This window comes from Musa acuminata, chromosome BXJ1-9 (genome assembly GCF_036884655.1).
Source record: "Musa acuminata AAA Group cultivar baxijiao chromosome BXJ1-9, Cavendish_Baxijiao_AAA, whole genome shotgun sequence".
NCBI classification, from domain to species: Eukaryota; Viridiplantae; Streptophyta; class Magnoliopsida; order Zingiberales; family Musaceae; genus Musa; species Musa acuminata.
Genome location: NC_088335.1, coordinates 8,590,169 through 8,612,189, shown reverse-complemented (window position 1 = coordinate 8,612,189; position 22,021 = coordinate 8,590,169). Strand labels below are relative to the sequence as shown.

The following is a 22,021-nucleotide window of genomic DNA, read 5'->3' as shown; positions in this document are numbered from 1 at the left end:
CTCTGGTGAAAGAAAACTAGCAGCTACCTGAAATGCACTCAGTGTCCCAATCATTGTGATGAGCCTTTCCATCAATCACTGACATGTTTCCTTCCTCCACATGAATCTGCAGAGACCCTCGTGACTGTGTTGTTTTCACTTAATCGAGGCTTTAGCAGAAAATAAATCATTGGTTCCTCCACTCACAGTCTCACACTTACTAACATCAGCTGACAGTCTTACTTCTGACAGCATCCACCAACTAATGAACTCTGAAACCACTGCATCCTACCCAACAGCCACTCACAGATACTTGATCTCATCATCCTCCCTATCAGAGGCAAAGTACAAGGGGAGTTGTGAACAGATTGAAATATGCTGGTGAGATCACATCCTTTAGCTTGTGGAATAGCTGAGCTATTCTACGTGAGAGCTGTCGCAAACTCTTCTCATGCTCACCTTCCTAATCCTTGGTATGGAGGGGCTGTAGTATCTATCTCTTAATCGCTTGCCTTCTGACATCTGAGGTCCTGGTTGAAGGAAAGACAAATCTGTGATCGATCCTACTGCTTGAGAAAAGTCATCTTGGATAATCGGGTATCATCATTAATATCACATATACTGATTGGTTGTCTTCTCATCCTCAGTTCAGACAACAAGTAAGACAAGACTAGGGGTCATATAATTGAGACTGTCCTTGAGGTCTCCAACTCCATGCAGAAGAACAAGGCAAGATAAAAATATAGGGTGCAGCCATTACTGGGTGCTGTTTTGGCTGTATGTTCTTAGAGCAAAAGCTTTGGAGCAAAACCAGTGTTGTTGAAACAAGAGGCACAGGAGCAGGCAAACCTAATGAGCACATGACTTTGGATCTCCAGGAACTGTTCTTCCTAGCTAGGAAGACTAAAATATCAAACACCACCACCACCACCACCACCACCACCTGGTATCTATCAGAACTCCACCATTGGCCACCTTGGATCTCTGTCAGTCCCACCTCAATAGAGGGAGTGGAATCTCAGCAACATCCAAGGTTTCTTGTTTTTGATGTTGGTGGGATGAAAGGGAGGCACCAACAAGGTGGTGGGGAGGAATCCATGGTTGGTGAGGAGTTGGATCCCACTGCAGTGATGATGCCTTTTCATGCACACTTTGGGTTGGGACGGTGACATGCATCCATGCCGCCTTCGCAGGCCCGTCTCCCCGCCCTTTCCTTTTCTCGTCACTGCTTTGAGCTCATATTTGGCCCCATCATATTGGATGTGTGTGTGTGTGTGTGCTTTGAGCTCATATTTGGCCCCTATCATATTGGATGTGTGTGTGTGATGGCTAATTCTGTGCACATTGGGATCGGAATTGACGTCGATAAGCTAATTGGCTCATTCTGATGGGTCCGAACAGAGCGCGAGTCGAGTCAGAATTGGGTAGAATTTCTATTTGGGCTTCGTTCGGGCTCTCCGATCGATCCAAAGCAAAAGGCCCGCCTTCGTTGCTAGGGCGGCGATTCGCCCCCACGCGGAGCCCTCTCGAAGCCGGCGCCGCCTCCTCGCCGAGATGGACGTCTCCTTTCTCGTCGAGTAATACTCCTCCCTCTCCCTCACCACCCTCTCTCTCTCCGCTGTCTCCATCACCAGCGATGCCGGATTTTCCCCAGCCTTTCTCTCCTACAACTTCGCCCTCGACGCCAATCGAAGAGTTGGTCGATGAATGGCTGGTTTCGGGATTTCGTCCAGTGTCTACACATCCAACATACTTATCAGAGAATTATACTCATGAGTTGAATTGGATCGGGCGTCGGCTTTCCCATCTGAGATGACGCTCGCCGGGTGTTCGCCCAAAGTTGTCGTTCACATACAACACTCTGACTGATGGTCCCTGCAAGTCGGTCGCCTGCTGCTGATGACGATGACGGATTCAAGAAAGTTTTCCGATGAGATGGTGGAAGTGTTGGCCCCTGATGCCATACTTGCACTACGCTTGTGAATGGGTACTGCAGGGATGGCCACGTGCATCAAGATCTAGTCTTGTAAGGGCGTGGAACCCTGTGTTGTTACATATACTTCGTTGGTCAATGCAATGTGTAAAGCAGGGAAGCTGAGGAGAGCAACTAAGATTGTCAGCCGAACTAAGGAGGTCACTTTCACACGAGATGGTTCTTGAATGTTGCATTCCTGATCATGAAGCAGACAAAGGAGAGTGGAATTTGGCTTCCTTTTGCGAGCTACAATCCTCTAATTAATGGGTATTTTTTGCTGGGGAGGATGGATGTTCATCGAGGATTGTTCGAGACGATGTGTTACGAACTAAATGAATGGCACGGTAGGAGTGGAGACATTGATCTGGCATTCCAGTTGAATCAGGAGATGCTTGACAACTTATTGAAAGTACTTGTGAAGTAAGAGACTGGACAGCACTTATAAGCATTCCCAGAAAATGTTGATTTTGATCTACATCTTGATGAATTTACATACACCACACACACACTGATTGATGGCTAATGGAATGTGGGGAATGGAGAAGGCTTTCATAGAGTGAGTCGGACAAAGGAAGTAAAACGATTCCTGTTAGGATGTTCTATGATGAGTTTTTTCCAGATAGTATCACATATGGCATACTGAGGGATTGATGTGGCAAAGCGGAGTTCAAAAGTGTGTTCATTCAACAGTGAAGAGGAGGTGGATGCCTGATGCTACTGGATATAATGTTATCATCCATGGACACTGTAGGGCAGGAAACTTGTGTGCATAGATGGTACAAGATGGCTTTCTCCTCAGTGCAATTACCATTATTAAGGGTATCTCTCAATTTGATAAGGATGAGGAACTGAATTAAGTGAACCACAAGAACGTAGATGTTGTATTGAATGTTCTGACTAACATGGCAAAGGATGGACGTCTGCCTACTGACAGTGAACTAAAAGAATGTACTCATTAGAATGGTTTTCTGGAAATTCACCTTGCAATGCTAAAAAAAATCATTTGCATCAGCAAAGATTGATGACCATGCTATTCATTTGGCACAAGAAAATGATTTCAGTTGAGGTACATATGTTTTTTTTAATCTGAGATTATATCAATTCTGATTTGTTATTTAAGGAAGCATCTTTTTAGCTTGATGAAGCACTGCTAGTTATAGAGTTCATTTGTTTTTAGTTTCAGTAGATTTAACCATCTTGCCAAAATGACAAGTGCTACTGTATGCAGCTAGATTATTCAACAGCAATGTTCGGAGTCTGCTGCATGGTTCATTTTTTATGGCATCGAGCTACAATACAAAATCTAGATCCATGTCTATCTGGTATGGCTAAAGCCAAAAGTTAGCTGTGCTATTTAACTTCTAGATATTTGAGAATGTTGGTGAGATATATGATAGTTGGATGATGTATTATCATGTATATATTCATCAACTCATTTAAATTATGTTTAAATCCACGAGTTTGCTACCATGACGAAACTTGACATATGCAATTAGCTTATGACCTTAGGTTGCTGCAGATTTGATGAGCATCAATGTTATCTCGTTGCATCCATGAAGAATATCCTCGTGTATACGCGTAGGCTCTGCTTAACCTACATGTGGGAGTATCCTTGGCATATCATCATTCTCCCATTTTGGCACCCTTCATCTGTTGGTTGTCTGATTGGCAAATGGCAGTACATGGCCAATGCCACTTAATTCTTTCTGAAAGAAAGAGTGTGACAAATCTGACTTTGCAAGAGTTAGTATTTATTTAACTTCTACAGAAATACTACAGGCTGAGATGTGCAAATCATCATGTTCTTTTACGTTCTTAGTATCGTATTTATCACCTTTTATCTGATCCTGGTTATCTAGTATCCTTGACTTCATGCACTTCCATAGAGAAGGATCCAAGTGAGTGCCACTTTAATATAATGTTAACACTGTACGAACACGAGTTAAATTATGGTGAGCTTCTATGTACCTGCAGCAACTGGCTAAGTGCAAGGCTCATCTCTGCTACAATTTGATATCCCATGTACTTGGTGCCGATTCTCGTCACCAGATAGTTCTGATTTAGTTGATAGATTCTGTGCAGTTAAACATAAATAAATGTTCATGTTTTGTCACCATCTTGACAGCTCTATGAAGTGTTTGTTGCAATGGTTCTGAGGATGTAGATTTGGGACCTGCCTCATGTATGTGAAGTTCTCTACTCTTTTGCTGGCCTCCTGCATGTGGCCTGTACTAGTATTTTGCTAGCTGGTTTCCTACATGAATGATGATATTGATGTGAAGTTCTCTATTGTTTTTCTGGCCTCCTACATGAATTGGATGTAGTAGAATTTTGTTGAGCTGGTCTCTCTCTCTTCCCTGCATGATTCGAGTATTCTGAGTTGCCACCTGACCTCATGTTTGTGTTGTTCAGGTCCTCTATTTTTCTTCTGAGCTTCTCTCTCTCTCTCATTTCCCTACATGATTTAGTTAATTTGGGACCTGACTTAATGTATCTGAAACATTTTATTGTTTTGCTGGCCCTCTACATGAGTTAAATATGCTATTATTCTGCTGAGCTGGTCTCTGTCTCTCTCTCCCCTTTTTTTTAGCATGGTGTGGAATGTCTTGCCTAAACCTTTTTTTTATCATTTTGCAAAGCATCTTAAGCTTCATTCTGCTAGAATTCGATTGCTTAGTTTACTGTGTCTAGCTATAAATTCTCGTCATTAGCAATATAATTAATTCTACAAGAATTTTATGTTGGCTAAATTTGATTTCTATATGCAGAACCTTCAAATGCATTAGTTCTACAGAAAGCCTCTACTTCATGAGTGTAGCACCCTCCCAGGAAGCAGCACGACTTGAGATGCATCATTGGCAACGACTCCCACCAGTAAGTAAACCTGCTGTTATATCGCATTTACTGCCTATAATATCTCCAGTGCCTCTTTTATGCAATCTAATCTTCATCTCTCTCCCTCTCTGACGTTGAAGTCCCATTCATTTAAATTATTACTTTAGTTCTCCACTTTTACAAAAGGATTAACAGAGGAGCACTAGTTATCCTCCGTTTCCTGTGGGCGGGGAAGACGCAACATTGAGCCTCACCATTGGAGCGTCCTCCCGCCTTCTCCCCCTCGTCAATCACTTATCATCCTTGCTTTCTTACTTTAGGAGGAAGAAGAGAACATCGAGCTGCTAAAATTATGTTAAGATAGGAGAACATATGACTTTGGACATTGTTTCATTGGTCGTCCTTCTCTCTCTCTAACCTCACCTCTTTACTAAGGCACCTTGAACCACTGCTGCTGACTCCACCTCCCTCATCACCTGCATTGCCTTCGCTCGCCCACTCGGACTCCTCTCTGAGAGTCTCCAGGCGTGGTCGCTTCCTCCGCTCGGCGGCTCCGCACGCCGAGAGGATCGCGAGCAGCAGCCTTATCCCCTCACCATTCACATACCAAAAGGAGTTCCGCCCGTCCACCGCGGGTGGTCGCCGCCCTGTCTCGATCACGTCCGCAAGGTCTCCTATAACCCGCATGCTCGGGAGGTTATTGCCGGCGGTCAGGTCGAGGTGCTTTCTGGGGTCGAGCGCACCGGTGAGGAGGGACCGGGAGAGCAGCTTGACCATGGCCGACGTCCTCACTGCCCGCTGGATCTTCTTCCATTTCTCTGATTCGGAAGAGGCGATGCCTGTGGCAGTTGATGGCCGTCTGGCCCCGCCGGTGGTGGTGTCGATGGCGATGGCGTTGGTGGTGAGCTTCGTCATCTCGTCATAGGCATGAGCCCATATATCAGCTCCTGAGAGAAAAGGAGGAATGGTCAACGGGGAATTCATGGAGACAGCAAATCCCTTGTGGGTTAATTACCTTCCTCGGCCGCAATGTCTCGGTAAGCACAAAACCTCGCAAGGATCTCTTCCAGCGTCCTGCACTCATTGTCCGAACCAGAGCCCAGCAATGCAAGTCCGTAGCAGAAGCCGGGCATGGCGAAGACATACCTGCGAGGGTCAACACGGAGGACGAGCGAGTCCTTGGCCAGCATCCACTGGTGATCCCCCACCATGCAACTCACCATGCAAACGGGGTTCCCCTTCGCTCTGATCATGTGCAAGGAGAGCCGCCCTGTGCGGAAGGCCTGCACGGCGTCGAACCGCTCCCCACAAAGAAGCAGCAGCTCGGCGGAGCTGCTGTGGAGGGCGAGCAGCTCGGTGTCGGTGCCCTTTCGGTACTCCGACGTCCTCCCCACCATTACCTTCGTCATGGCTTCGTGTGAAGCCATCGCATGCAGGTATTTCTGTGAAACCGACGTGTGGAAACTAAAAGACAGATGGGCGAGATGGGCGTGAGTGCAGTTATAGGGGTTTAAATAGAACACAGACGCACACGCGGAGAGAGATAGAGAGTCGTGGTAACAGAATGGGGGCGAAGGCGGGACTCATCGGGGTGCGGGGGCTCCACATGGCCTGTGGAGAGGATAGGGAGAGGACGGGGGCTTCGGGGACGGTGCGCGAGCTGGTCGCTGCTGCTGAGAGCGCCTTGCGGCGGAGCGGTGCGTGGAAAGCGGGTACGTGGCTGGCGCCCGTGCACGTGTGTGCTGCGGTGGCAGCGCTGCATGCCCGCCGGCTTACACTTCTTCGACGCACAAGCTCGAGAACAGACGCAATCAACGGCCAAGTGCTCTGGAAATGATGCCGTGACACACAGCAGTAAACCCACCCGAACCCGTGGACCGGCTCTAAGGAGCACACCGCCGAAGCAGCCGTGCCTCCTTGCGGGCTTCAGCCCGTTGCCGCCACCCGCTTAGTTGGAGGGCTTCGTCACACCTCTCATTCTCGTCGAAGCTTAATGACACATCTTGGAACTTGGAATCACCATTTCCCTACTTCAGCCAGCATCCATTTGTCACGTTAGCCCTGTGTGCTTGTCTCATACACACACACCCAGAGAATCTGGTGTTCTTCCTAATGATCGGCTTAGTTCTGCTTTGGACTTCACATCAATCTAACCTTGGAATCAAGTCATATTCATCTTTTTAGGTTCATTGTGTGTCTTGTAACTAATATATGCTATGATGCTTGCACCAAAATGTCAGATCTCTTCTTTACATTTCAAAATAGTTAACAGTGTGCTTCATATGATAATATCTTTTCTCACAGACTAACATCATGCGCAAGAGCATCTCTATAAGCTAAAGTTAAAGAGTTGGGCCTCCCACTCATGATGCTATCAGGTTCTACACCAAGTAGGTATGGCTTATTCTATTCTGTCACTCTCGTCATTAATTCCTAACTGCTCCTTGACCTTCCCCACCAACACAAGTAGATGCTTAACCATACTATTTATGAGAGTACTAGTGTTCCTCTAAGCTTTAACTACTACTAGTCTTTGGGAGGAGGATTCTCCCTATTCTTCCTTGGATATATTGTGTATTAACCTTAATAATTGGTAGATAAAGATTTATTCGCTTGATATAATTATTATTGATAATTTTAGTTTAAATGTTTTAGGATCCTTGTTCGGGCTCAATAAATTAATCGGTTAATTATGGTGTACATATGATTAGATAATGTGAGGAACTCAAATAGAAAACGGAGAAATCATTGCTAGATAGGACGATCATATGTGCACTATGTTGGAGGTTGGTTTTGAGTTATATTATATTTGATGAAATTAGTAGCTTCAATTTGGATCTAAGCAATTTGGGATAATGATTTAGGTTCAATAAATTAATGGATTAATTGCTTCATCAGATCGGGTGGTAACGCACTGAACCCAATGAGATGAACTACTTGCTACTCAATAGGAGAATGATGGTGACCTCTTTTGAGTTAGGCTTCCTTTCTTAAACTATGATAACAAAAGAGCTAAAGTGTGGTGTTTGGCTGAATCAATTTGCAAGGAATCTGCATTCGTTCTGGTTTGGTTTGTCATTAGACGAGAGTTGAGCTCCTTAACCACTATATTATTCTAAGAAAAAAAATACTATTTTTTATTTTCTAGAATGTCAATTATGTTCATAAAATGTTCCTAATGGGATGATGATAGAAAAAATAAATGGAGATGAAAGGTATTTTATATTAGCGTACAAATGTAGGGTGGGGATAGGTAGAGCATTTTCCGGTCCGTAGTTATTCTTATATCCCACCCATTAATACGTGAGTTGAGATGTTAGGCCCAGACACTAAGTAGGTCATGCTTTCGTTATTCAAATTAGATTGGATCAACCTCAATCGAATAGATCATGATTCAATTATAAATCATTTGATTCAATTGAATCAAATAAAATATCTCTTAACAGTATACCTAATCTCCAATCGCGGGTGATATTACGATGATTTTTTTTAATTGAATGAATTAATTAAAATGATATGGTCTTCATCCCCGATGGGGATTTTCTATCTTCGTCCCTGTCTTATCAAAATACAGAATGAGACCATAACGAAGACGACGAGGAAGCATTTCTCGCTCCACATCCCGCCTGATTGACATCGCTGTTTGGAACTTGGAATGATGGGAGGGTGAAGAACCTTACAAATAAATGATTGCTGCAGTTAGATATGGATTTGATATATTGTTTCCCTTAATCATTACACCATGAGAAGAGTGTATTGCTTGAAGCATAAGATTGCATTTAACTAATGGCTTAAATCAGTGCACTAAGATCACTTCTCCAAATAGTTAGATTTTTATAGTAATCTCAAGTCTCCATCTCAATTCTTAACTATAAAGTTAGTTCTTTTGATTGAATGATGTAATGTACCTACTTATTATTATCTAACATCCAAATGGCGAGTTCCTGAACAGTAACCCTCTCGATGATCACCACCCAAAAGCTGAAGGAAATAAAGAAAGAAAACATGAAGATAGACGACAATACTGGCGGCCAAAGCAAGAAAGTAAAGCTGGTTTAGCCCTCCCTTTTAATCCACACTTTGCCTTCCTCAGAAACAGAGCAGCAAATCAAAGGGCATAAACGCGAGAGAGAGAGAGAGAGAGAGAGAGAGAGAGAGAGAGAGGCCATGAAAGGAAGCCTGGGAGGAGGAAGAGGAGTCTCAACAGACCTTTTGGTCTGCTTTCCATCAAGAGCTCATCTGCCGCTGATGCCAAAGACTATAAGTGGTCCATCCCGGCACACGGAATCCGGCAGGCGCCCTCCGACGAGGCACACCGGCCGTGGCCGGGCGAGCCCCCTCTTTAAGGCCAAGGCCAAGCACTTGAACTCGGCGGAGCTCGACGAGCCGGCCTCGCCCAAGGTCACCTGCGCCGGCCAGATCAAGGTAAGGGCCAAGGCGAGACCAACGCCCAGACGCAGCGGCAGCGGCTGTGACAGGAACTGGCTCGAGATGTTCGGCCTCAAGAAGGACGCCATGCACTTCCTTGGCGCCCTCCGAGGCCTCCGCTTTGGCGCCAGGTGCTTCGGTTCGTTCCGTGCCCCAGCGGACTGCACCAGTGAAGAGGAAGACGAAGATGAAGAGGAGAGGAAAGACAATCGCCAACTACAGGAGGCCGTAGAAGAGGAGAGCAACGGACGTTGCGAAGTGGAATCGATGGCGCCACCTCCAAATGCTCTTCTGCTCACGAGGTGTAGGTCAGCACCTGCAACGAGGTGGTCACCGGGTGGAGGAGGCGGTGGTGATGGAGAAGAGTCGTCGGCGAAGATGATTAGGGCGGAAGAGGAGGGGGTGGTTCTGCCGAACTATGCTCATGGTTTCCCTAAGGTGTCGTCGGAGATTGCAAAGGAGAGTTGGGTTGAGGTAAGGATGAATCTGCCGGTGAGGAGTCGAAGCTGGAAGAGATGATGGATGTCGACGGTGGTGGCGTTCAACTGCTTTACCGGTGCTTCATGGTGTTCATGAGGCTAAGTTCTTCTCTCCCTTCTTCGTGTGCTCTACAAATCTATCCTTCAGAGTATGAAAATAACGTATTTACCTAATAACGTTTAATAGCATATAGTCTTTCTTTTGAATAGTTATAAAATGAATGATATATATAAATAATAATATATATTTTTTCATTCAACGACATCTTTAGTAAGGATAATTCTATAACGTAGCATATCCAAAATAAAGAGAAAAAAAATTCGACGTTGATATAATTCAGAATGTTTATATGCACACGTAGGAAAAATAATAAATTCATAGATTTCTCCGCTTTATATATTATAACATATATATGTAATTTTACATCACACGTGATCATAATATACATATATATTCTTACACTATACGTCAAAATACATGTGCACTTTCACATTGCTACTTTCATAGTATGTCATAATACATATATGTACTTTCAAACAATATGTCATAATATATATATATATATATATATATATATATATATATATATATATATATATATATATGCATTTTCATACCACACGTCATAATACAACATGTTATAATACATATGTGCACTTCCACATCATAATATTCTCATACTTGACGTTATAATATATACGTACACTTTCACATCGTACGTTATAATACATATAGACACTCTCACACCACCCGTCATAATATGTTTACTCTCATACCACACATCATAGTATATTCATGCATTCTTACATTGTATGTCATAGAAAATATATACATGTCATTATATATGTATACATATAAGATATTTTTAACATAATTTATATATTTTTATGGTTATAATATATATATATATATATATATATATATATATATATATATATATATATATTCATATTTAGCTCATGACTAACTCATGATGATCACATTCGTCGAAACATGTTTTTCAAAATAATAATATGCATATGATAGTTTATACCATCACTATTTTGTAGTGAATTAAATTTATACTCACCTAATTGAACTAAAAAATAAAGATGTCAAGGACAAATAATATTCCTTAATGATCAAATTATTGAGAAACTTAGACAAAGCATCATATGTGCAGTCGAAGAACAGAAAAATAAAATTTTGTGTGAAGATTAATGTGCAAAACAAAATACAAAATAAAAAACCAAGCGTGTGAAGGCAGATTTGTTACATAGGAAGATTGTATATCCTTGTAAATCTTAGATTTGTAAGAGTAGATGAAGGAGGTCAATTGTCCTTTCTCTAGTGGTGAACCACACGATAGATGCGGCAAAGATGCTTTTCAAATCGCTACACAATCTTCCTCTCTAAGCACACTATGTGATCAAGAAGGGGTCGATTCTTCTTACTGTACACACGCTCCAAACTGGAGCTGTCGACTAACGAGGAGAAGGGGGGAGGAGAATATGAGGTGACAGCAAAAAACGATCTAGCCTATGTCTCTTTGGTTCCCTCATATTTATAGAGATCCTTGTCAACTTAACTCTAATGGATCTTGCCCTATTGGGTACTAAATCTCTATCCAATTATCTAAGCCTCTTAGATTAGTAGACCATTACCCAATAATATCTCATCGGCTCTTATTGAATCTTATCCACATGATCTAATAATTCTGGGACTTATTGGATATCCAATAAGATATGAGATTTAACGGATATCTCATATTTAAACCTTTGCTCGTCGTAACACCTACTATATGTGTATGACCCTCTAGGCTCAATATCGAGCAAGTCATGAGTCGTACCTATCAGGATACCTTCTAACTCAATGAATTATTATCTCTATAATAATTCACTCAACTCATCAACTACAGACGTACTAGACCACTACGCTATAATCCCTAGACGATAAAGGGGAATCCAATCAATTTGGACTTGTCTGTTCTCTTTTACCTTATATTTATAGTCACTTATCCATCTAATATCCTAGAGACCATATATCGAGCCTGGTGTTGTTAGACCTATGTAAAATATACTTTGAGTCTTGCTTTAATCAGATTCTTCTGAAGAACTCTTTCTTTTAATCTGAATGACTCTGGCTAAGGATTTGTTTCGGCAAGAGCACATAGGATATTCCTCTCATGACACCGAGAGCAAATGATCCTCTATTAGGACTCAAATACCCTCGTAAGGTTGGGTACCACTCCCGATGGTCGGCTATACTAGATTTGGAACCTCCAAATCTATAAATATGATATTAAAGAGTTAAGTATTCACACAAGGCATCATTGATGTCTAAAGTCTAAGAACCAAACACATAATTAGGACTATGAAATCGCTGTTTGACAATGAAGTATCATTAACCATCCAACATTTCATGAGTGAATCAATTAGTGAACTCATTCTCCAAGAGCACTTGCATTGTATTCATGGTGTCCTTACATAAGCGACTATGAGACCAACCGCCTCCATCATATTGACGGGTATACAGCACACCAGTTTGTCCGGTTATTTCGATGTCCCGTTTGAGTAACATATAATCGGGATCATTTAGGGTCTGTATTTAAAGGCGATTCAGTTTCATTATTATGATCTCATCACAATTCAATTCTCATTATACAGATTAATGAACATCATAATATATATATAACATGCAACAAAAAATATCAATAATAATAATAAGTAAAAAGACTACGTAAAGTATTACACGTATTATCACTCACAAGATTGGTTTGCGAGACACCTAGAACCAGCCCAAATATGCTAGGAAGCAATATACCTATCAAATTAGGAGCATAACGTTATACGATCTCTTAATTAAGAACTCTATCTCTTGAATTATTGATTTATAATAATTTGTAGCAATAATTCATAGAAAAAAATTGATAAAAGCTTGGCCAAACGATTTTAAATTATGATGAAATTTTGTAGAAGACTAAAAGACACATAAAACTAAATACACATCAAAATTCAGATTAAAACTGAATCATTTGGAGGTTAAACTTTCCTCTTAATTCAACTACTAATACTTATTTTGTTTTATTGAAACTAGATTGACATACCATATAAACCTCACTTAGTGTACAAAAGTGACATTCACTCAGTTTCAAATCTCACAAAATTCTCAAAGAATCTTTTAAAATCTAACAAAAAGCTAAAGCTTAATTATATCACAAAGAGAGTTAATTCAGCTCTAACAGAACCCCTTCTCAGAAAATAGGAGATTTTGAATATCTTAGATTGGGATAGAAATAACTCTATGCACTAATCTCATATTAAAGTCATACAAGAGGCCTTAGAATCATAAAAGATTCATATAAAATATATCCAAAAATTAAAGAAAAATTCAAAGTCTAGGTTAGTTAAAAGCAATAGAAAAAATCAATCTATAATTTGTAAAACTTAAACCTTTGGTATAGCAAGAGAAGAATTGGGGTTTTTAACTTTCATGAGAAAAGCTAAGAGAATAGCTGAAGAAAAAGAGAAAGGGCGTGAGTTATCATGTTGATAAAGAGGATCATGCATAGATATGCTTAAAAGGTTACTTTGAGGTTTATGGTTCAATCTTATTATGCCTCATTTTAAATTTTTTTTACTAATATAATTATAAGGTTACAATAACCATAATTAAGTCTAATTTGGTTTGACGAGGATGACATTTCTTGTCTAAACTCATCCTTTAATCTCACATATCTTAACATTTTTAATATAGCTTATAGATAAGGTTTAAAACTTAGACATTCTTACGTTAATCATGGTTAAACTGATTCAGAGATTCACTTAAAATCGATTAAAATTTCATCGCCACTTCTAATTATTATATGATTGATTATTACCATAACTTAATCTCATATGAATGATACTTTTTTTAAAAATATATATTTTAATTTTAAAAATAAAAAATATTAACATATCATTTATCATATTTATGAAAAATAAACATCATAAATTATATCATGAAATTAGAGTAATATATACATATTATTTATATTTCTACTGGTATACTAATCATGTGTGAGATACTCGAGCATTACATCAATCTAATAAAAAATTTGTAAAAAAAAGCTTAAAACACAATAACCTCTAAAACTTCAACTAAAACTCGTGATCGCTCCTCTTATCGCAGGAGGATGGAACCAACTCCGTTTACCCATCAGACGTCGTCGCCGCTGCCTACATTTTCTTTTTACTCACCTTCTCATCTCTTCCTGGATCATTAATACCTCGTGATCTTCGACCGATGCCTCCCATCTTTCCATCTTTAGATATGACATCACAAGTAGTCTTCTTGATTCAGCTTGCATGGATTCAGTCGTGGTAGTAACCTTGGCGTTGCAGTCGGCTCGCCTCGCCTTAGACGCATCTTGCTGTAGGAAAGGCGGACGACTTGGGCTGTGCCGCAGTCCTCTACCGGCTTCTCATGGTTCCCGAGCTTGCACCAGCAAGCGGCTCGCTTGCAGAGAAGAAGAGCGTTGTGGGCGTCATGATTCAGGCCTTCTCCGTACCCCATGCATGCCCCCGCAAACATGGAGACCGCGGAGGGATCATGGCCTCTTTCTTCTCATGGATCAATCCTCCGTGCCGCCACCGCCGCTGCCCCCTCCAACCTTCCCGCCGCCCTGTCAATCTGTGCTCTGGCCACGAGGAAGTACGCGTCTGCAGTAGCTCCAAAAAGTTATATGGATTCATCGATGCCCTACTTTGGTGCAGCAGAGCCGGGCTCGGTCTCCTCGTGTCTGTGTAGTAGCTTCAGAAGAGCCTCAGCTTGCAGTGCAAAAGACCATTCGGAGAAGAGAACAGGTGAACGCTGAGATAGCACTGTAAGATGCGGAATAGAATGGTGTAAGACCTGTGGAAAAGAATCAGCACCGGAGGAAGCAGCAGACAGACTCTGATTCCTTCAGCTTACGGGCTTTGGTGGACTTGGGAGACGTGGAACGACAGAGCCTGTGCCTCATGTCATGTCACTGGGATCGCTTGAGATTAACTGTCTTCGCAACTTCTCCCAACCTGAGGAAAAGAGTAGCAAATACATACACATAGAGGAGACAGAGAGGGAGAGGGAGAGAGAGAGAGAGTCATAGGCCTATGACATCCTAATGGATCAGGTACACTGGGATGCGGATTTGCTCGTGCTCATCTGCATAATAGAATGTCAGCTTCTTAGAGATTAAAACTTACTGCACCTTCTAAAAGAAAGGAATTCGAGAGCTTATCAGGCCAGAAATGATACCGTATTCGGCATCCACCGCTCACCGGCACGACGTCCACGAACGAATTTTTTGGGCCACAAGGAGCATCTCTTGGATGACAACCTTCAGGTGAAGCCCACTGTGACACGTGGAGTCAATCTACCGGGTGAAGACTTGGTGTCGGCGCCGCGGCAGCCTTACACGTAGCTTGTTTTTGGCTACGTATCCCTCGGCAACAGGCCGAGCATAGCGGGGCACGCCTCCAATGGCGGGATTCGGGCCCCGCACTTTGCTCGCCAATCACGTGCTGGCGTGTCCAAGAATCTCTTTTTTTTTTTTTTTTTTTTTCTTTGAGGGATATGTGTATTGGTAGCAGAACAAACAAAACCATGGAAGCTGCAAAGAACCTCCTCTACCTTTCCTTTCTTCTTCCCTCCCTCTTTTATCGCCTCTTTCTACTCCATCTCATTTCTCCTCTCTCTCTCTCTCTCTCTCCAAGATTATATCGATCCCTTTTCATAAAGGGTGACTGCCTTTTTCACTGCTGCTGTTGTGCTTCTGCGCGTTTTGTTCTCCTACTACTACACCAGAAGAATGAGCAGTTTCATCTGCATCTATTTCAGCCCCTCTTAATTTGGCTAAATCTCGTCCTCATCCTCCTCCTCCACCACCACTATTTCTTACTCTCATTCTCCTAAACTCTTACTATGGACTCAACACACAGCACCAGCCTACGGCCCTCCAGCGGCGGCAGCGACGACTTCCACTCCCGCTTCGACACCCTCTCCGCTTTCCTACACTCGTCCTCCTCCACAGCTGCCGTCACCTTCCCGCCTTCTCATACACCATCAATCTCCTCCTCCGACGGCCACCACTTCTTCGACTACTCCTACCTCGACTCCACCATCGCTGCCGCTGCTGCCCCTTGGCCTCGCTCCCTCATCCCCAGCCCCTCCACTCACACCGCTATCGCTGCCGGCAGCCTGTCATCGTCGTCGGTGCGACCACCACCCGACCAGTCCATCGCCGCGGCGACAGCGCCGCGGAGCTCGAAGAAGCGCTCCAGGGCCTCGCGCCGGGCGCCGACGACCGTGCTGACCACCGACACCTCCAACTTCCGCGCCATGGTCCAAGAATTCACCGGAGTCCCCTCTCCTCCCTTCGCCGCCGCTGCCTCCGCATCCCCCTTCGCCCGCTCCCGCTTCGACCTCTTCCACTCTGCCGCCCCTTCTCCTCCCCATTTCCTCCTACGTCCCTTACCCCAGAAGGTCCGATCCCCTCCCTCCACCGCTATTACTAATCCCGCAACATCTCGTCCTCCTACTTTGAGCAACACGATCACTACTGCAGCCGATGCCAACGGCAACACTATCACTCCTACCGACAACACTAACTACCGACTACCTTCCCATGACCTTGGCCATGGCGGAGGCCGAAGCCAACCTATTGTGAACCCCCAGATCCCCATCCTCGACTTGCAATCCCATCTCCAAGCCCCACTGCTCCAGCCAAAGTACAGTCTACCCGCCATGGCGTCAAGCTTCTCGGCGGGGCACAGCATGAACGACCTCCGCGGGCTCCCGCCGGGGCTCGTCAACACAATTGAAGCAGACGGCGGCGATGACACAACGGAGTTGAGGCCGGTCACTGTTGGTGACTACAGAGGCTGCAAGCCGAACTACCCTACTTCGGACCCGTCAGACTTCAACAGGAACAATGCATCGGAGAGCTTCGTGTCGACGAGGCGTGATGAGGGCATGGTGGAGTCATGGATTCATTCTTCCGAGTAGAAGCTAGAGAAGCACGATGTAGTTAGATCGAAGAGGCTGAGGAAGAAGAGCTCTCGCTGCCTTTTCTTCTCGTGCATGTGACACCGTCCTCTTCTTTGTCTTCTCTAATTGGTACGTAGACGAGGATCCTCCATTTCTTTCTCTTCAGAATTATACGTGATCTAAAACGACAATGTTATGGGAACAGTTGTGATGGGTCTTCTTTTCTCCTTGGATTACATCGTATCCAATTCTCTGTTCTCCCTTCTGATATGGCTAACAGGCATAATTCCTGTAAATTTTGGGTGATTGTTGGGCAAGAAATATCTTTAGAAATGAGATCAGCAATACCTAGTGTTATGAAGATGCATATATAAAGAATAACTGCAGCAGTGTGGTACATTTTCATTAAGAAACAAAAGCATCAGACATGCAACAAAAAGCCATGGATGGATTAGCTCGCAATACAGACGCATGGTTGTTAAGTAAAATCCCTGGAAGATGCTTGCTCTTGTATCTTTCGACGCAACAGTTTTAGTCCCTCCTCATGTTCTCTTGTCAGACAGCACTTCAAAATCTGGACTGACAGGAAACGTGTATCTCCATCCCGTGGGGGAGATACGAGTTCTACTTTTTAGGATGATATGGGAGATGAGCAGCCACGGTCTTTTTGGGAGATTGGAGTAGCAGGTGAAGGTGGAATTGATTGCATGATTAGGTGTATGTGATTGTGGGATATGTACTGACAGGCCTTTCCTTGCATTCTAATAAAGTGACCAATGGGAATCATGTCTTTTCCCTTCCCTCCTCTCTCCACCCTCCCTCTCAGTATCACTTGGTGTTTGTCTAAAGGAGATGGAGCTCCCTAACACCCAATCCTGTCCTGGACACTGCTACGTAGACTTGGATTGACTGAAGCATCCCAGAAAAAGCGTTACTTCTGTATGAGTGAAATAAGTAGGTAGCTAAATACCATGGATGCATAAGAATGGCCATTGAGGTACAAAAGATGATCAAGGAAAGAGAAGAGAAAACTATTTGAGCTTAGTTTGTAAGTCAACATACATAGGTAAAGACAGATGTCGATGGCACAATATCATAACTGCCACATATAGCAGCAAATCTCCTTTGGTATTATTTTATGTGCTATACAATCTGTGGTGCAAATTTCTACCAGTATCACTGACAAGATTTGGTTGGTAGATTTCAACTCGTTAGATTTCCCAACTTCTATGGTTTCACCATGATGCACCAGAATGATGTGAGGTGAGGTGTGGTGAGGTTTGCTGTAAACAAAGCAGCTCACCAGATAAAGTCAATTAGGCATCATGGCTGCAAGCAGACTGACAAACTAATGGATGGTTGTCTCTCCTCTTGTACCAATTGTTTTTGTCTTCATTGGAGCCAGATCATATGACTGGTACCACCAAACAATCCAACCATGAACTAGATCAAATCTTAGTTGGTCTTCTACTTGATTTTGAGGGAAAAGGGGGGGGGAGGGTATGAAATGCCCTTGCAGGAAGCTACTCTTAAAGCAAAAGGTATCATTTTCTTGAAATCCAAGAATGTGGTTGGTTGATCAGATTGGGGAGTTGAAAGATAGCTTGTCTCTTATTTCCTCTAGAGAACAGTATGCATATATTTTCTGATGTGAGAAGCTCCGCAAACCTAAGCTATGATGAAAGCAGTATTGAAGCTAACTTGGACCGAGTTAATGAAGATTCAAACTCATCTACTGAAAGTGCTCTGTTTGACCTGACTCATGAACAAAGAAAAGAATCCTTCCTTGAAGGGTGTGGTTGAACATTTATGAGGAGTAGCAACGAGACAGGAAGAAATTTCTGTGAAGATAAAGATAGGAGTTCTCCTTTTTGGTGCCTTCTAGTGGTATGTTGCTTTCCAACACCCTGGACCACTGCATAAATCATGTACCTCCTCTGTTTGGCTCAAGGTTTTAGGTCAGGACTTGGTTTATTGATAGGAATACAACTAGAAATTTTGGAGTCTCGATCTACAGTCTTCTTCTTCTCTGATAGCCGAATGCAGAAAAAAAAAGTGACTTTATTGGGAAGAATACCAACACCAAGTGTTCTCTCCCATTTGATTATTTGGAAGGTCTATCCTCCAAGCCCATATTTAATCTGAAGAAATTGGAGGTAGCATGTGATACAACAAGGTGAGGCTAGTTTTAAAAACTCCACATGATTTGGGCTGACAGAATAGAATCTACCAGGGAAGGTATGAAATCAAGGTGGGTTCTTTTTTGTTGTGGAGGAGGTATTACCATGCTAGAAGACAAGGGTACTTATTGAATATGTTCAAGGGCTTTATTTTACTAGCTTTTCTGGCTAGTGCTAGAATAATTAATAATGGTCTCATCCTAGGGCTAGGAATTTTGATATCCAACAGATGCTAGATTGCAGAAACTGTGAGATGCTTCAGTATCAGGTGAGATATGGATGATGCAGACATGAACAAAAAGGTAAATTGATTGGTCAAAAGAAACATTACCTGCATACAGACAGGATCTTACCATCTTGCAATTACTCGAGTATATTCTTTACGCTAGTATCATGTTCTTGCAACATATTCATCACCTAATACAAGGAAAAAACAAAGTAGGTAGGTCATTCAGGCTTGTTTTCAGTACAAAGAGGCAAGATAGATTGGCATCAAGTAAAATGAGGCATTAACTGAGACTGATCAACAAGGGTGTACTGCCTTTCTCCAAAAAAATAATTTAATGAGTTTATCTGCATTCCAATGCAACATAAATCGTCCTAAGTTTTTGGAAAGGTTTATCACAAGCATGTAAAGTGAAGCAGAAACATGATCTGGCACAATATATATTGGCAAAGGGATCATTTGTTGCTTCTGCTGCATATCAAGCATCTTAGTTATCTAGGAAATTAGGTCAGAACTATGTGTTCCTCAAACAAGGATAGGAGCGGTATGTTAACGTATGAAAATGGAAATCTGACCAGGATGAAAATGGAAATCTTATGTTTGACAGAGAAGCAGTAGAATCATTCGAGTTCAAAGTAGTAATACAATCATTTTGCTTATTCGATAGAGAAGCAGTTTAGTCATAATCAGAAAGGCACATCAACTGGTTCTTTTTCTGCAAAGATTAAGCATATGCCCAGCAATATTTCCTTCCCTGCCAACATATCAGCATAACACTAAAATGACAACGTTTGGTCCCCTCTTATGATGTGGAAAGTGAAGACTAGACCACAGAGAGCATTGATCTTTCTTTTGACTAGATTTTTCTTGGGACAGTTACCAAACTAGCTGCCAACCTCAAGGCAGGCAAACTTTAATTTCCGCACATGTACATGTTTATCAAGCTCTCCGACATGACCAAGACTCAGTGATCAGAACTTTGTGGTTGAACTGCATTCCTTAGATGGACATCAGCAAGAAGACTAGGGTATAAGAAGGCTGCCTCTGACCATAAATGATGGCATGCCCAGCAGAAGAATGTTCACGATCTAGGCAACAACAATTCAGCATGCCACCTAACCATGTTCACTGAAACCCTAACCACACTGTTAAAAGACAAGTCAACTCATGGTTTGTCATGGGGGACCAAAACTCCAACCTTTGGTAGCCAGGCACATGACGAAGAATTATTTGGTGTCAGCAACAAGACAAACTTTTTCCTCCGTTTGGAAATATTTTGCAGTTATAATGCAGTTCATCAATTTTCACAGGCAGAAGATGAAAACCATATGATATGAGCCCTCTGCACCATTATGCTGTAGCAGCATGACTCAGTTGTGGATATGGATGAGGCAGCACTCGAATCTGGCTACAAGTGGTTCCACACCTTGATGGTTAACTAGCACAAACTTAGAACTAACTTCAGTTATCTGTGTAGTCATGTAGCTAAATTTAAGCATATTTCCTTCCTCAAGTTTATGATGACTGCCAATATTAATTTTTGTGACTCGAAAATATTTATTTTGAATACTAATCTAAGAAAACTAGTTAGACCAACCTGCGTTAAAGGCCACTCTGAAGTTGACATGACCAATGGTAGAATCATTGAGCCAAGGAAAACTCAAACAGTTCAGGAAAACTAGTGCAAAATCATTTGTTGGCAAGAGTAGACAAAGAGACCTTGCAGCATGAACTATGAAATATCTCTCTGTTCTTTTGGTTTACTCTTCTGGACATTACTGTCAAGATAAGTCCTCGACAAACAGGCAGTGATAGTCCACCGTCCACTTCTCTTCACCATAATTCTGAACATGATCTACTGCAACCATTGCTTGGATTTGACAGCATCATCTACCCAAGCAACAATGGAGAGCTAGGTCCCCTTTTTCACAAGAACTAGCACCAACCAAAGACAATACACTGCTATGCTTGAAGCTGAGGGGTCCCCCCCTGCCTCACCTTTCGAAACTCCCACCTCCTCTTCTGCCTTCTGATGATGTGGTCTACCACAAACACACTGTGCCATATGGCTTCCTTGATAGGAATTGCTGCTTTGGAGCCCACCATGGGTCCCATTGGTCTATCTACTAACCATACAGTCCATGCACCTATACTGGCAGAGCTTCCGAGTCTTCTTGCCTTTCTAAAATGCATCACTTTTGCTGATGATGAGTAACCCAAAGCACACGGGTTGGCATTTCGCATCACCTCGGACACTGTCCCCGCACAATGTCCGCAGAACCCACGGCTTTGTGTACCACGTAGACATCACCCAAAGTACATGCATTTAACGCATAGAAACTCCATTACTGTTCGGGTCGGATTCGAGTATCATAACCCGAATCGGTTTGCAGCATGGCTGATCCAGCCTTGGCGAGCAAAGGAAACATGAATCCAGGCTCTTAAGCGGATCCTTGACCCGATCCACTAGACTCGACGCTAGCTCACAATGGCGTCGTCCATGCGCCACGCTTGCGCAAGACGGGGGCTGGAGGGCCACCGGAGCCGAGTCCGCAGTCTCGCCCATCGGCTGCTCGGCCAGTTGCGGGGCCCGCCCTACACGTACATTTACGACCATGTCCGTCATCATCCCAAAGGACTGATGATGGCTTTCGTCCGTTCCTGCGTCCGTGTCCGTCTTCTCCATACGAGAAAGGCAGGAACAGAGAACCAACGGATGACAGACGATGATTCTAACTAGGGACTTATGAAGGTCGTACATAGTAATATGCAGATTCAAATCCGCACCAATCGAACAACCTACTACGAAGGCATAAATCTTTACCTCTGTTTCTCTAAATTGTACCACCAAATTCGGAGTTCCAACAACTCCCCGTTCAGATTCACGCATCAATGAAGCATTTCTTGAAGTCTCTTTCAATTGGAGATGCA

The 22,021-nt window shown here is 42.9% G+C and overlaps 3 protein-coding genes across 4 annotated transcripts; 2 read left to right on the top strand and 1 right to left on the bottom strand.

Moving 5' to 3' along the window:
- The first annotated feature begins 1,425 nt into the window (after window positions 1–1,425).
- LOC103997767 (uncharacterized) lies at window positions 1,426–9,873 on the top strand. 2 transcript variants are annotated; one of them, XM_065082796.1, is made up of 5 exons: window positions 1,426–3,020; window positions 3,183–3,276; window positions 4,723–4,828; window positions 7,094–7,183; window positions 8,742–9,873. In XM_065082796.1, exon 5 carries the CDS (start codon window positions 8,957–8,959, stop codon window positions 9,734–9,736), a length of 780 nt encoding a protein of 259 aa, XP_064938868.1. In that variant the 5' UTR covers window positions 1,426–3,020; window positions 3,183–3,276; window positions 4,723–4,828; window positions 7,094–7,183; window positions 8,742–8,956; the 3' UTR covers window positions 9,737–9,873. The 2 variants fall into 2 exon arrangements, with proteins under 2 accessions (XP_064938868.1, XP_064938867.1); XM_065082795.1 differs by having other exon boundaries at window positions 7,094–9,873.
- LOC135593007 (uncharacterized) lies at window positions 4,838–6,340 on the bottom strand. Its single transcript, XM_065082797.1, is given in 2 exon segments — window positions 4,838–5,803; window positions 5,806–6,340. Coding segments are annotated over 2 exon segments (1,017 nt in total). The 5' UTR covers window positions 6,199–6,340; the 3' UTR covers window positions 4,838–5,179.
- A 5,746-nt stretch (window positions 9,874–15,619) lies between the features above and the next one.
- Window positions 15,620–16,702, top strand: LOC103997766 (actin-binding protein wsp1-like). The gene has a single exon (XM_009419095.3). It carries the CDS (start codon window positions 15,620–15,622, stop codon window positions 16,700–16,702), a length of 1,083 nt encoding a protein of 360 aa, XP_009417370.2.
- Window positions 16,703–22,021: the final 5,319 nt, after the last annotated feature.

What these genes read in the sequence shown, in the direction of transcription:
- LOC103997767 (XM_065082796.1), top strand. Translation starts at nt 8,957, where the DNA reads ATGAAAGGAAGCCTGGGAGGAGGAAGAGGAGTCTCAACAGACCTTTTG.
- LOC103997766 (XM_009419095.3), top strand. Translation starts at nt 15,620, where the DNA reads ATGGACTCAACACACAGCACCAGCCTACGGCCCTCCAGCGGCGGCAGC.